Raw genomic sequence first — 14,439 nt, 5'->3', positions numbered from 1 at the left:
AAGTAATGGATTTATTCTATCAGGGCAGATGACTGACCAACTTCTGATTAGGCCCTGTTCAAACTTACATGATGACTGGATTTTGAATTTGAACCTTGTCGTTTTCAAAGTGTCTTAAACCTGTCATTTTGTTTTTTCCAAAAAGGAATTCTGATTTTCCTATTCTTGGGGACATAAAAAAATGGCTGAATAAATGAAAAGGGATTAAAATTGGGTTTAAATAGGACCTTACAGTATGAAGTCACTGTTAGTACAGCATTATGAAGAACACAATGGCTGCAGGCGTGGCTGGCTCATGGCAGGCAAAAGCTAATATTGTTTCACCTTAAAACTTAATAATCAGGCAGCCTCAGTCAATGATTTTCTCTTCTTTAAGAGAGTAATTCATTTAGGAAAGCAGCATGCATGCCTGTGTGTAGGCAGCAGTGGAATACCTCCAAATGCCCGAGTGTGCTACCTCAAGCTAAGTGCTTTGAAAAGGAAAAAGAATTTTAATTTAATTTAGAAAACTGCTGTGGCCTTCCACGCATTGAGCGGGGAGGACACCAGCTGTGAGCAGGCGTGGGGACAGGCAGCTCCAGCACAGCCCCAGCTTCCACACCGGCTGCATGGTGGGGAGGAGGACAACCCTGAGCCTGGCCTTCATCCCAAACCTGTGCTGCCCTCTGGAGCACCTGGGGAAAGGCGGTGACAAAGGGCTCCCCCAGCAGGGGACAGGTTTTGGTGCAGCCCTGGGCTGGTGCTGTGACACTGCCAGGCTTTTCCTGGGCCTCCATCTTACTGAAAAGATTCAGTGGAGGAGCTTCTCCCCAGTGTGTGACCCTCACATCCCTGGGCTGCATTCTCAAAGCCCTGTGGTTTGCCCTGCTGTGCTCCTTGGACAGCCTGACCCACAACAGCAGGCACTGTTTGAGCATTCATGGGTTCCCCTGTGCCTCTGTGTCAGCACCAATCCAGCTCCTGCACTTCCCACCTGTTTCTGTCACAAAGCTTTGAAGCAGAAATATTTTTCTTAGGGAGATGCCACGAATGCACTGAGCAGCTCCCAGAGCTCGGGTCTGACTGTGCTGCTCAGGGTGCATTAATGACACAGCCCGTGTGGGCAGCAGGGCTTCCAGGAAAAACATCATCCCTGAAGAAAACAAAAGTGTTCTCTGGAAGAGAGCTTTTAACCTGATTGATTGGTCAATCTCCCGTCCCTGCCCAGCTGATGGACTCTTGGATACATCCACACACTTCCTTCAAACAGCAGGAAGATTGAGGAGGAATTCAGGAGTCACTGGATAACCCCAGTTAGCTGGTTCTGTAGCAGGAGCTTGCCCAGGAACTTGGGGTGACCACAGCTTTCCTGAGATGTCAGTGCTGAAAGCTCTTAGGGTAGCTCTTCTCCACTGGGAGCTTTCCACACTGAGCTCTGTGATGACCCTGCCTGAGCCAAGAGTGGTGCCAAAAATCACCTTTTATTGCTTTAAACAGAGTGTTGTTTCCTTCCTAGCCCAGCTGAGGGTCAGGAAAGAAGTGCACACTCTGACAAGATGCACTAAACTGTGAAAGCTGGGGCAAAGTCCAGAAACTTGGGCTTTATTTCTGGTCACTCTCCCCTGGCTGAGTTGTCTCCCATTAAAGGCACTGGAAACACAGACGCTGTTCTCCAGGAATGGGATCTTTATCTCCAGCAGGTTGTTAGAAAACGCAGCCTTGCAGTGAAGCAACACAAAAATCTTACGCTTGATTTGAATAATGGTGTTCGTTGCCTATTAAAAATGTAACTTCTTACTTTAAAAAAAGATTAATTAAAATGTACAAGAATGCAATTCAGTTACATTTAATGCTTCAGCCCAGTGCTCACTTTCCATCACTCATTCCCAGAAGTAGTATTCAGGGAAGCACAGCATTCCCAGTTCTGCCATTAAAAGCACAAATGACTATCAAACCTGTTCTTTTCAAAACCCTGGCTCAAGTATACCATTGTTAGATTTTTCATAACGTATTACTTCGGTCATTACTGTTTTGCAAGATAATTGTATCAGTGATCTAACTTTTGACAGGATCCAAAGTGGCTGAAAATAGTTCACTGCAGCACCTTTGTCTTTTAAAGGCCATTTGGGGCTTGTTATTTTAATCCTTGTGCAGCCTGATTTATCACTTCAAACATCTGTCAGCTGTGCTTTGTCTTGAAATTGATAGTGATAGTGTTACTGATTTTTCAAGAGCAGCTGGTAGAGGTTCATTAGTTAAGCTCTCAAAGGGAGTAGATAACTGTAATATTTTTCTTTGTTAATCATCTCTTACGCATTGTAATAATACAGAGCTTGAAATCTGCTAGAAATGCATGGCTTCTCTCTGTTTCTAGCTCGTCAGAAGCATCCTTTCATTCTTTTAATCTGGTTCGATTATTAAAACTCTCCTCTTCATAATGCAGTAAAAAATTGAATAATTGCACATGAGTGAGGGGAGAGAGAAAACCCAGCCTTTGCTGTGTCGCATTTAGCACTGAGGGAGGTCAGCGGGGTCTCAGAGTTCACATCCAAACATGAAACAACTCCAGAGAGGAGATTAAGGGCTCTTCCATAATTGATTTTTAATTTAAACTTTACAAGGCATAAAGAAACCTCATGACAACTTCAGCAAATTCAGGTTCGTATCTAACAGATACAGCAGTTTTCTGTTCACCCGCTTTCCCCGCCACACAAAACAGCCTCCATGGTTAACTACGATTCTCAAAACATTTCCCTTCACTGAAATCTTTTCCAGCCAGGCTCCAGCTGAGCATCACGGTGATTCCTGCCCAGAGCTTCCAGGGACATGAGCATCTGGGAAGTCTCCTGCAGCTGAGAGCGGACCGGCAGCGCTCACACACAGATAATTACCGCTCGAAATTAGTATTTTAATGAACTGATCCCGCCAAACGTAACGCGAAATCTCCCAGGCACTGAAGGAAATAAGCAGGAGGGGAAATGATTAAGTGTAAAGTTCAGCAGACGGCTGGTCTGGCCAGCAGGTGCCGGCTTGGCAGAGGGCTCAGTGTCCCTGCTTCCCTTTGTGGGGTTGGGGTTTGGTTCTGAAAGCTGCTGTGGGTTTTAGGGACAGGGTTTAGTGGGACTTGGCAGTGCCAGAGCAGTGGTTGGACTCGATGATCTTTACAGTCTTTTCCAATATAAATGACTCCAGGAGCTGCACCTGCGAGCAGCACTTCAGTGTAGATGGAAAACACCTGGCACATCTCACAGGGTTTCCAGGTGAATAGGATTGTCTTCTAAATGTCTGCTAAAAATAACCAAATGCCAGATCTCCGCCCTAAAAAGTCAGTACATGTGTCCATAGTACCAGTGAAGCTCAGTGCAAAAAATAGATTGTGAGAATTCAGCCTGAATTTCAAGAAAATGCACAGAGTGACTGAAAAAGCCACTTGGGAATCAGTGGGGATTATTTGGTGCTAATATAATAATAATAGAAGTTTTCTGTATCTACTCTATCTCCATATTTTTATACAAGATTTTTTCAGACCCTTCACAGAAAGGTTTGCATTTCTGTTACTTTCCCCACCCTTCCAGAATGCCTCAAATATAGTGAAGAACTAAAACTACTTAGTGGTATCTGAGAAAAAAAATTAAAAGTTGCTTCCCAACAAACACACAAATAAGAGACTAATTTTTATCTCAGAGCTCTCTAATTTAGATTTAAGGCAGGGGGTGGGGAACCCAAAGAGTCGAAGTCTTCAAGAAGAGAATTGGTGCACATTTTTTTGGCAAGAAACATTTCTCAGAACAAATTTTCTGTTCTCTCAGCAAAAAGGTAGATCAATTCAATGCATGGATATAATTTAAAAGCAATCTATGCTCTGAGCAATTTATCCGATTGCGGCTGGAGGGAACACTTCAGATAACCTAAAACTACTTGTCAGGGTTGTGAAAAAGGCACATTTTTGCAATAGGAAATCTTTGCAGGCTTTATTTTTAATTTTCACTCTTTTCTTCTGCTGCTTCTTCCCCCCAGTTTTGTTTCTTTACTGAAGTGCTGTTTTAGTAAAATAGTATTTTGCTTGCCTGCACAAATTGGAGAATTTAAAGTGCTGGGGTTTTTTTCCCTGTAAAATATTATACTGAGTTTGAAGTGTCAATTTTGTTTAAAAAACAATGAGATTATATCTGGGATTGGAAATTTCTCCCAACATACCCCTTTTACATTTGTATTTTTGTTTGTGAGTTATTTGGATTTGTGGGTTATCATCTTATATTCTCATTAAACCAAAGATTTCTAGCTGTACCTTTGCTGGCCTTTAGGTGGATGCAGGGGTAGGGGAAATATGTGGAGCACCAGGAGTGGCTGGGGGAGCCCAGGGGGCTCAGCCTGGAGAAAAGGAGGCTCTGGGGACCAGAGTTTTTGCTCCCAGGGAACCAGCAACAGGATGAGAGGTCATGACCTTAGAGGTCTTAGCTGTGCCAGGGGAGGTTCAGGTTGGACATTAGGAGGAATTTTTTCACAGAAATGGTGATTAGACACTGGAATGGGCTGCCCAGGGAGGTGGTGGAGTTACCATCCTTGGAAGTGTTTAAGGAAAGCTGGATGTGCGGTGCCATGGTCTGATTGAGATGGTGGTGTTCACTCATAGGTTGTTCTCAGTGATCTCAGAGGTCTTTTCCAGCCTTAATGATTCAATGATTCTGTTTATGAGCAGAAAATGTAATGGGCTGCAAGGTTCAATCACGAAGGCTTTCTTTTCTGCTGAAGCATCTTTTCATTGTGTTTTTAACTACACGAGGCTGGGTGAAATTGTTAAAATAATCCAATTTTGTTAGTTATTAAACTGGGATTTCTGACTACCCTTAATGAAAGAAATTTTGCAATATCATTTAAAGATTTCTAAATTGTAACCTCCCTGACTTGTCTGGTTGAGAAGTCTGAGTACTCTGCCCCTGTCCAGCTGGAGATCAGCACTCCCGGCTCTGCTGTTTCCCCCATAATGGGTATCTTTGCTGGATTTGGCACACTGAACCCCACAATCCCTCTGTATTATTCCCTTCAAAATGAAACAGAAATCAAGCAATTGAACTCTGAATTTGTGACTTAATTTCATCTTTGCACCAGAGTGTTTTGAAGAGTCAGTCATTGCCTCAGAAGAGAGAAAACCAGGCTAGTCTTTATTTACTTACAGTTTAGCTGGGAGGAGGCTGTAGAGCCTAGAAAGGCTTTTTAGGTGCCTGAGGAGTGGGGGCACCCTCAGTTATGAGGTTCAGCCTCTCTTCTGAATAGTCACATCCCACGCCCCCACCATCTCAGTGCTTGGTGGATTATAGAATCACAGAAGGGTTTGGGTTAAAAGGGATCTTAAAGCCCATCTCATTCCATGGATGGGCGGGCAGGGACACTTTCCACCAGACCAGATTGCTCCAAGACACATCCAGCTCAGCCTTTCATTGCAAAGCAGCTCCACAGCATCCTGAAAAACAAGGCTGTGACTGGATGGAACAAACATGGCACTCTTCTACAGCCCTGCTGAAAGATGTTGTTTAACTCCCAAATTCCTCGCAGCATTCCTGACAGCAGCCACATCTGCAGCCATAAAACCCTCCACAGCCTCTGTCTTTGAAAAAAAAATTAATAACCAGTAAAGTTCAAGCTCAGCTTGTTGTGATGAATTATTAGAGCCCATCATCATTTTCTTGGGGGAAAAAAAAAGACTAAAAGACTATAATGGAACAAAATTTTATAGTTTTTTTCCATTTAATTGATGATGGGCTGAGTTTTTATTAATATTTCTGGGCTCCAGTGTAAGATGCTGAAAAAGCTAATATGAGATCATTGTATCTGGTTAATGTGGGTGCTTTGCAAAATTGATAAGCCCTGTCAAGACATAAATTATTTAAAATTTGATAAATGTGTTGAAATCACTGAATTTTCAAACCGATAAAGCAGAGTTATTTCTCTTCCCCACCACACACACCCCCCCTTCAAACTGGGGCTTTTGTGCAGCCAGTCAGTGGGGCCACATTATCTCATGGCCCCTGAGGCTCCAAAATCAGCACAGGGAACCCAGAGAGGTGTCACCCATGGGACACTTGGCTATGGAAGCAGCAGGGAATGAGGAAACCACTGGAATCCTCACCCAGTAAGAATTTTTCACTGGTGAATCTGGGGGCTACAGGAGTGGTTGTATCCCTCCTCTCTACCAGTGGGATAAAAAGCTCCCAGTGAGCAGCAGAATGGTGCTTCAGAGCTGTTTATTCCAACAGACCAATTCATTTCAGCTAATTGCTGAGAGTTTTTAAATGATTCCTGGCAGGGGTGAAGCTAAAGGAATGATTGCCTGTGATTGATGAATAACCTGGATAAAATTCCCAAAGCACCAGAACTATTAACTCTTGCGTGGGGACACCTGCTTTTATTTAGTGCCTTGCCCACAGAGAAAGGCACTGGAGTGAGCTCCAAATGAACCCAAATTTGGGCAAATAGAGAAAACAGAGCATTTACTGATACCAGTGTCTCATCAGTGTCAGCTCATTTCTCAAAAACAGCTCACGGGGAATGTTATTTAACCCTGTGCTTCTCTGCCATGGGCAGGATCGTGCATGGAAGGGGGAGATTTTGAAGAGCAATCACCATATTTTAGAGGAGGGCACAGGAAAAACCACAGGTTTGAGGTTTAAAACTCCATAAATATAAACCACACCACACTGGTTTGAGCTGTTCTCACATTTACACAGCGAAAGAAAACAGTGAGACGCACTGTGGATGGGGCCAAGATTGTGTTTCTTACTGGAAAATATCTACAGGCTAACAGAAATTTTAGGGTAACTGGGTGCCATTTTACAGTCTCTGTAATAGGGGAAAAGATTAGGTGATTTCTGTTTGGAAATTGATGGTTTGGAGGGGAATGGGAATGGGAAAACACCGGTGCAGCAGAGGAGAACTCCAGCAATAGCCATCTGTTTAAATGGATACACTCACTTCCCTAAGCTGGTATTTTTCAAATACCCTACCAGCAATATTTTTCACTATAGCGATGCATTATAGTGAAATGGAAAGATGCTGAGGAAGTAGTTTTTTTTCCAGCATGTGCTGCATTCTTTTAATACAGATTTTTTTTATTGCCCGGAAATTGCTAACCAATGTGAATAAACAGCTGAACAAAGCCATCGGCCCTTCCTCACTAACAGCAAAATGCAGCCAGTGAGGGAAGGGAAAACCAAGTGTTAGAGCTGAGTTCTCTTATATTGCAGAAAGCTTTATTCAAAACAGGAAAAAATTCTGCATGCCACAAAGGTTTTACATTACAAAAGCACAAATTCACGTTATTCACGTCTCTGAACAGTGTCCCCTCATTCTGCTGCTGCAGTGGGCACTGAGCAGAACCAGGCAGTTCTTAGTTAAGCACCTTTTTTACTGAATATTTGCAAAACACCACCAATTTACCACCCCGAGCCACGAGTTCCCTTCCCCACAGCCCTCTGAGCTGACAGCTCTGTCAGCTCCTGAATCTCACCCCTGTAATGAAATCAGTGGAACAAGACAGCACTAGGATGGAGCAGAGTCAAGAATTAAGGTTGTGCAAGACTGGAGAATCCCACAGCCTTTTGCAAAATGCTTCAAAAAAGAGGAGGAAAAAAATGCTCAAGCAAAGTGTAAGGTACAGCTTTCTGCAGTGCCTGGGGATTGCTGCCTGGGCCTTAAACAGGAGTATTGCATCCTTATAGTTCGATTTATCAATGATTTCACGTTGCTGTGTTATGAAAGCTGTTTTGTTGCCACATGAAATAGCCCAGGTCACTAGCTTCAGGGGTGTGTTTCATTATCCCATGAGTAAACCTCACTTGGTGTAACACATACATAAATAAAAGCAGCAGTAGTCTAGCAAGGTGCAATTCTGTGATTTCACCATCATGGTCTTGAAATACTTGTGCCCTGATACGTTATTGATGTGGCAAACCCGCCTGGCTTTAGCATTTGTTAATGTTTCCCACCCTTCAGCCATCCCCAACCCTGTACCCACATATTTCTTCTTTTGCTGTCAGAGCCTTCAGCAAGGCACCCCTGGGAGAGCAGCACTCTGCCATCTCATCTGGTGTGAGAGCCCCCAGAAGAGACATACACTGAGCACAAAGCTCAGTGTCCTCTGGATCTCCTCATAAAAAGCCAAACAGCCATTGCACAGATTTCAATAAGCATTGCAGAAGACAAGTAGCCCAGAAGGATGTTTGAGGGTGTTCATGTGCCCTTGACAGAGGACAGTCAGAGCTGGGTGCAGACACCAGCAGAGCCAGAATCCCCTGTGAACCAACAGCTTCCTTTCCATATATTTCACCTTAAAATATCCTTTTCCCTCTGACTCAGTTACTAACAGCAATACCAGCTGTAGGTGCCCATGGTTTGAGTGGTCATTAGCATTTTAAACAGCATTTAATTTAGCCATGCAAATGAGGAAAGTTTCTGGTATTCCAGCCCTGCCAGGCCCCTGGGCCCAGCTGTAATCTAGAAATGCACCAGAAAAGCCTCTTTTTTGTGCTTCTCAAGGCCTCAGGTCAGGTTTGGGATGGGTGAACGTGTGAGCAGAGTCACTTCTCTGCAGCAGGGGAGTGATTTCCCTGGCAGTGGGGATGGCCAGCATTCTCAGCATCACACAGCTGATCCTGGCTGAAACCTGACAGGCTTCAGAGTGGCTGAAGAACCACACATAAACATGACAGAGCTTCACCAGGAACTTTCCATCACAGCAGAAGTGATGTTTCCCCCAGCATCATTATGACAGCGCTATTTGGGCTGGTGCAGATCAGCATCTGTCACTGTTTCCATTAGAATCTCCTATTTCCCCGGGTTCGTAGCTCAGCCATAAAAAAAATATAAGATAGAGGCAGAAAGTTGACGTACAAGGTCTTGGGCTGAGAGTGATCACTGTTGTCTTTTCTTCCCCCGCTTTTAATCTGAAGAAGGAAATAACGTATTTCTGCAGAGATACACCTGGCCCACTGCATTTCCACCCAGCCATGGATTTATTTCTAGTAAAAAATAAATGATAGGACAAGTGGAATGGCCTTAAGCCGAAGGAGGGCAGGTTTAGATTAGTTATTGAGAAGAAATTCTTTACTATGAGGGCGATGAGGCGCTGGAACAGGTTCCTGGTAGTGTTCAAGGCCTGGTTGGAAGGTGTCCCTGCCCATGGCAGGGGGTTTGGAACTGAATGATCTTTAAGATCCCTTCCAAGCCAAACCCTTCTGTGATTGTATGATTTAGCAGTAGTGATGGTCACCTTTCAACATTCAAGCTGTGAATGTTGCTGCTGTTCCACATTTCATTTTAATTACTGCATTAGGGGTGATCAGGAAGGACATGTGGTAGTGGGTTTGGGCTCTGGTTTGGAGCCTATTGCTACAGAACAGGCCCCAGTGCAGATTAAAGGCTTTGGAGTTTCTAATCTTTGCCAGATGATGAAATGAAAAATTGCAATTTATAGAAATAACAGCTGGATATTGTGAAAACAGAACCCTGTGAGGAACCAGAGGTGTAGGAGACCCTTTGGGATCAGGAGGGAAAAGCAAGCCCAGCATTGAAATGTCCTTCATGAGACAGGAAGCACAAAATTCCACCCCACACACTCCACATCTGTGCTCCGTGTTTTGGCTGCTTTAGACAAACTTCCACCATGAAATGTTACTGCTGGAGAGTGAAAACTCCCCATCCCTGCATTAGTTTTACTGGGATCCACCACCTGGATCCTGGCACTGTTGGATCAGTGATGAAGCAACACCAGCATTTTGCAGGAGGAAGGGCCAGCAGCAGTTGGTCACCAGGGACACAGGTGGGACAACAGTGTCCTTCCTACCTCCCATTTTAAGCATCTCTTTTTTCTCTTCACACATTTTGTAGGAATAGTTGCAGCTGAAAAAGTTTTTCTTTTGTACATTAGTACGATGGTGTAAGGCAGCTCTAAACAGAACAGACCCTAAAAACACCTTCTCCAAAGCTTCTGCTCAATATTTAAAGGACCTAAAAAGTCAGATGATCATTTCTGTCCTGTTGAAACACAGATTTTGCTTCTGTCCTCTGGATCATACACTCAAGTTCTTCATTTCCAACAGGACTTATCTGCCAGAGAGAAGATGAAGAACACACTTGGGAAAACTGTGTCTGCACTGAGTTGGGAATTTTACTGAGACCTGTGTGTTTGACTCTGGCCATTCTGTCACTACCAGGAGGAGGTTTTGCTTTCTGATTGCAGACTCAGCTTGGCCTTATCACAGGTCTTGAAACTGAGCTGTGCTGTGTGGCTGGGAATGCTCAGCACTTCTGGAAAGCTGGGCCTTGCTAAGCATAGGCAGATGAAACCAGCACACCAAAATGGGGCCATGTTCACTGTGTCAAACTAAGGGCACAAACTGGCAGACCAAGTTTGGAGCAAATGGAAAAAGCAACACTAGAAAAGACAAATGTACAATAAATGGCTTAGAAGACAGTTACACCAGCAGAACAGGAGTTTAAGCCTAAACCAGCTAGTAGGTTGTGGGGAGAAAAAGGAAGGGACTGGAAAATAGTGCTGTTCTATTTCACTCCATCTTAGAGCAGAGGGCCCACTTTGGTCTTCAGGGTTTTCACCTTCCTCAGTCAGATATTCATCTAACAAATCTGTGAGCATGAGGCATCTGCCTGCTCTTGCACATCACAGCCATCAACCTGTCCAGAGGTTTATCCATTTGTCCCTGTGGATGGCTCCTGTTGAGATTTTTGCTTCTTTAACCTATTTTGAGTAAAATCCTTGAACTTTCATAGGGTGTCTCCTTGATTTTTCAGCCTTCTGATATTGTTTGCATATTTTTGCTGGAGATTCCCACACATGTACCATGAACAAAGTAGATTGTTTACATTCCTTTCTGTGATGGACTTCTGAATTGACCACTGGGGTCGGAGGGGTCTTCGCCTCATCTCCCAATCCTTAATTGAATTCCAAATCCTATTTAAACCCCCAATCATAATAAATTTCCCTTCTTTTCCTCACTTCAGCCTGATGGTGAATGTGGTTCGTGTCGTAAACTGCGACAATAGGGCAGTAGAAATTACTCATTACAGTGGTCCTGGTGACTGATTCTCACCCTGTGGGTATAAAAATAAATATGAATGTGTCTTTATGTGTCTTGGCTGTTTAATTTCCACCCTTGACACTGCTCTCCCTCTCTGTTCCGGAGCAGGTGTTCTGTGACACCGGTCGGGTGGCACAAGCCGCGGACGTGCTGGACTGGGAAGACAAGGATGCTGCAGAGACACTGGTGGACAACGTGGTCCATTCCAGGATCATCAACCCTTTACGCCTCTTTGTTAAGCCATCTCCAGTGCTGAAACACGGCCAGGTGTCCTACTCGGACAGCATAGAAAACTTTTGGGATTGGTTGTCCAACATCACGGAGGTTCAGGAATCTCTGGCACGAACTAAGCGCAGGCCTATCGTAAAAACTGGGAAATTCAAGAAAATGTTTGGATGGGGCGACTTCCACTCCAACATCAAAACTGTAAAGCTGAACCTCCTGATCACGGGGAAAATCGTGGATCACGGCAATGGCACCTTCAGCGTTTATTTCCGACACAACTCCACGGGTCTGGGGAATGTTTCTGTCAGCCTGGTGCCGCCTTCCAAAGTGGTCGAGTTCGAACCTTCCCCGCAGTCCACGCTGGAGACCAAGGAGTCCAAGTCCTTCAACTGCCGCATCGAGTACGAGAAAACAGACCGTGCTAAAAAAACTGCCTTGTGCAACTTTGACCCTTCCAAGATCTGCTACCAAGAGCAGACCCAAAGCCATGTCTCCTGGTTGTGTTCCAAACCCTTCAAAGTCATCTGCATTTACATCGCTTTCTACAGCGTCGATTACAAACTGGTGCAGAAGGTCTGTCCCGACTACAACTACCACAGCGAGACGCCGTACCTGTCCTCTGGCTGACCCCAACTGGGGGATCACTCATAAAAACGAGCATTCCCATCACCAACCTTTTGGAGAAGAATATGTTTTCCTATCAGGTTAAAAAGTCTCTACAAACTGTAGCTGTGTTTGTGCTGTATCGTAACCTATCCAGCTGTTTATGTAAAACAATTGTTTTCGTTCGAGGCCGTTGCGTTTTAGCTCTCCCGTCGTTTGTAAGGGAACTGCCAGGCTGGCATGTGACAAAAATCAAACAAAGTTATGTCTGGAATGAACATTGATCTTAAAAGTCACTTTTTTTAAACAACTCCATGGCAGAGAGGTTGTTTTTTACTTGAATTGGACAAAACATAGCAGGTCCTATTTCTCATTAAGAACTTTGGGTGACAATAGAAAGGAGAAATGATAAAGCAGCCTCAAAGCTGTTCATACTTCAAATAAACATCTGTCCCACTGATTTCTTAAAGAATGTTACACAGAGGGCTCAGGTAGTCAAGTCCAAATACTAAGAGGAAGTGCTAATTCTTTGAAAAAAAAAATCTGCATTATTATGAGTTGTAGTAGCTGTAGGTGTTCATTGAAGTGAAGAGTGAGTAGTTCTTCCTTCAGATCTCCTACCCATGGATATGCAATGATGTAATTAGACCTCGATGAGCTTTAGTTTATTTGAGCCCACTGGTGTGCACATGTGGTGTACATTCCTTCCTCCCATGCCCACCACTGGGTTTGAGTCCTCTCACACAAGCACACCCCAGTATTAGTTTTGCAGCAGCTCAGAATCTATAAATACCTGGGAAAAAGATAATCTCTGTTTAAGTCAACTTGGTCTAGTGGAAGGTGCCCCTGCCCATGGCAGGAGGGATTGAAACTGGATGATCTTTAAGATTCCTTCCAACCCAGACCATTCTATAATTCTCTGAACTGTAACAGGGGCTGGCTTCCAGGCAAAGGAAGGAATTCTTTTGCTATCCAGCCTCTGAGCATTAAAGTGCAGCAAGGAAAACACATCACAGCACAAGGATGATACCTGAACAAGCACCTTTCTCCTTCTTGGCACCAGTTGTTCCTTTAGCACTGCACTGCACACCTTAAGTCAAAGTATCAGCCATGACAGAGAGAACAACAAAAAATCTATGCACCTTCACCTCATAAAGCAGGTTTGAAACTGTTAATATAAACACTCAGCCAGGCTTTCCCCTAGTGCAGAAGCAGCTCCCTGCACTGCAGTCATAGCAAGGGAGGATCCAGCTGGGGTTGCACTTCACCAGGTGTTGTCCCACTGCAGGCAGGAGTGGTTGGCTCTGGCCACAGGTTCCAGCATCATCCCCTGTGCTTTCACTGGGTATTGATCTGCTGCTGCTGCTGCTGCCAGTTTGCTCTCCTGCTCCATGTCACAGGCCCTGTGGAAGGAGCTGGCTGAGGAAGTGCTGATTGCCTCCAGTCAGACTCACACACAGGGCTTGAGAAGTTACACACAGCTGAAATAAAGCCCTATTGAAATACTCTGTTTGGTGATGTGCACACAGACAAGTGATGTGGCAGCTCAGAAGGACTCACTCGTGAGATTAATTCTGATTTCCTTGGTAAAGACTCACACAAAAAATTACTCTGTTAAAAATATACAGTAAAAGTAAACTGGGTGATTTATTTTTCTCTTTAGGTGACAAATTTAAATGTGTGGTTTAGTTTGATCAATAATCTAAATGTTTTCCTTCATCTTATTTCACACAGAGTCTCTCCTGTTCTATAATGATGTTTTTTAGTTTGCCTATTCCTGTCAATCCCAACAAGTTGGTCTACTTTGTATTCTGTATAGCCTGTCCTCGCCCCAGCTGTACATGAGCTTGGATTTATTGCTAAGAGTTCAGTGGTTGGTGCTTTTGTAACTTAGCTGTAAGCCATGATTTTATTGCCATGTGTTTTTACTCAGCACTGTAGGCAATTAAAAGAAAACCCTACATGCTATTTATTGTAGAGTATGTGCAAACCATGTATGTATATACACCTAAATATGTGTACATATACAGAACATATGTGTACATGTATTTGTATGTAAATAAAGAGAGTTTATTAAATCTGGCACTTGCTTGTGGCCTATTTGATTTTAAATGTTGCATGTATGAAGACACAAAGGTAAAACTAAGCACAGCAACATCTCACTGAACATTTTGTCCAGCTGGAATTTGTTTTTCCTAGGAGATATTTAAATGTGTGCTTTAGTGAAATGTGTACAAGCCTAGGCAGAGTAGGTTCAGCAGCATTCCATGATATTTGAAAAATGAAGCACATGTTTTGACGAAGACAATCATTAACTGTTTATTAATTGCACAAGGTACATTAAAAGTGAAGGACTGGACAACATTCCCAAGCAGGAACACACTGGGAGAGAGGGCAGCTCGCTGCTGATTCAGCCCTTGCTCAGCTCCTCATCAAAAGGGGAGCTGGGTTCTTCTCCCCCCTGGCTGTGGCACTTCCCAGGCTGAGGGAAGTCAAAACCATGGGAGAAACTCACCCCAGTCTCCTCCCATCCAGCCCTGGC

General features: G+C 44.0%; 1 protein-coding gene across 1 annotated transcript in view; it reads left to right on the top strand.

Annotated features, from left to right (window-relative positions):
- NXPH2 (neurexophilin 2) overlaps positions 1-13,956 on the top strand; it is a gene marked incomplete at its 5' end in the record, with an annotated part of 34,798 nt that extends 20,842 nt beyond the window's left edge. The window contains one exon of the mRNA XM_083864598.1: positions 11,178-13,956. Coding sequence (XP_083720724.1) covers positions 11,178-11,921 — 744 coding nt within the window. The 3' untranslated portion in view covers positions 11,922-13,956. The remainder of the gene's footprint in view (positions 1-11,177) is intronic.
- Positions 13,957-14,439: the final 483 nt, after the last annotated feature.

This window comes from Zosterops lateralis (genome assembly GCF_965231275.1).
Source record: "Zosterops lateralis genome assembly, chromosome: 7".
NCBI classification, from domain to species: Eukaryota; Metazoa; Chordata; class Aves; order Passeriformes; family Zosteropidae; genus Zosterops; species Zosterops lateralis.
This window is presented reverse-complemented; position numbering and strand designations above follow the sequence as displayed.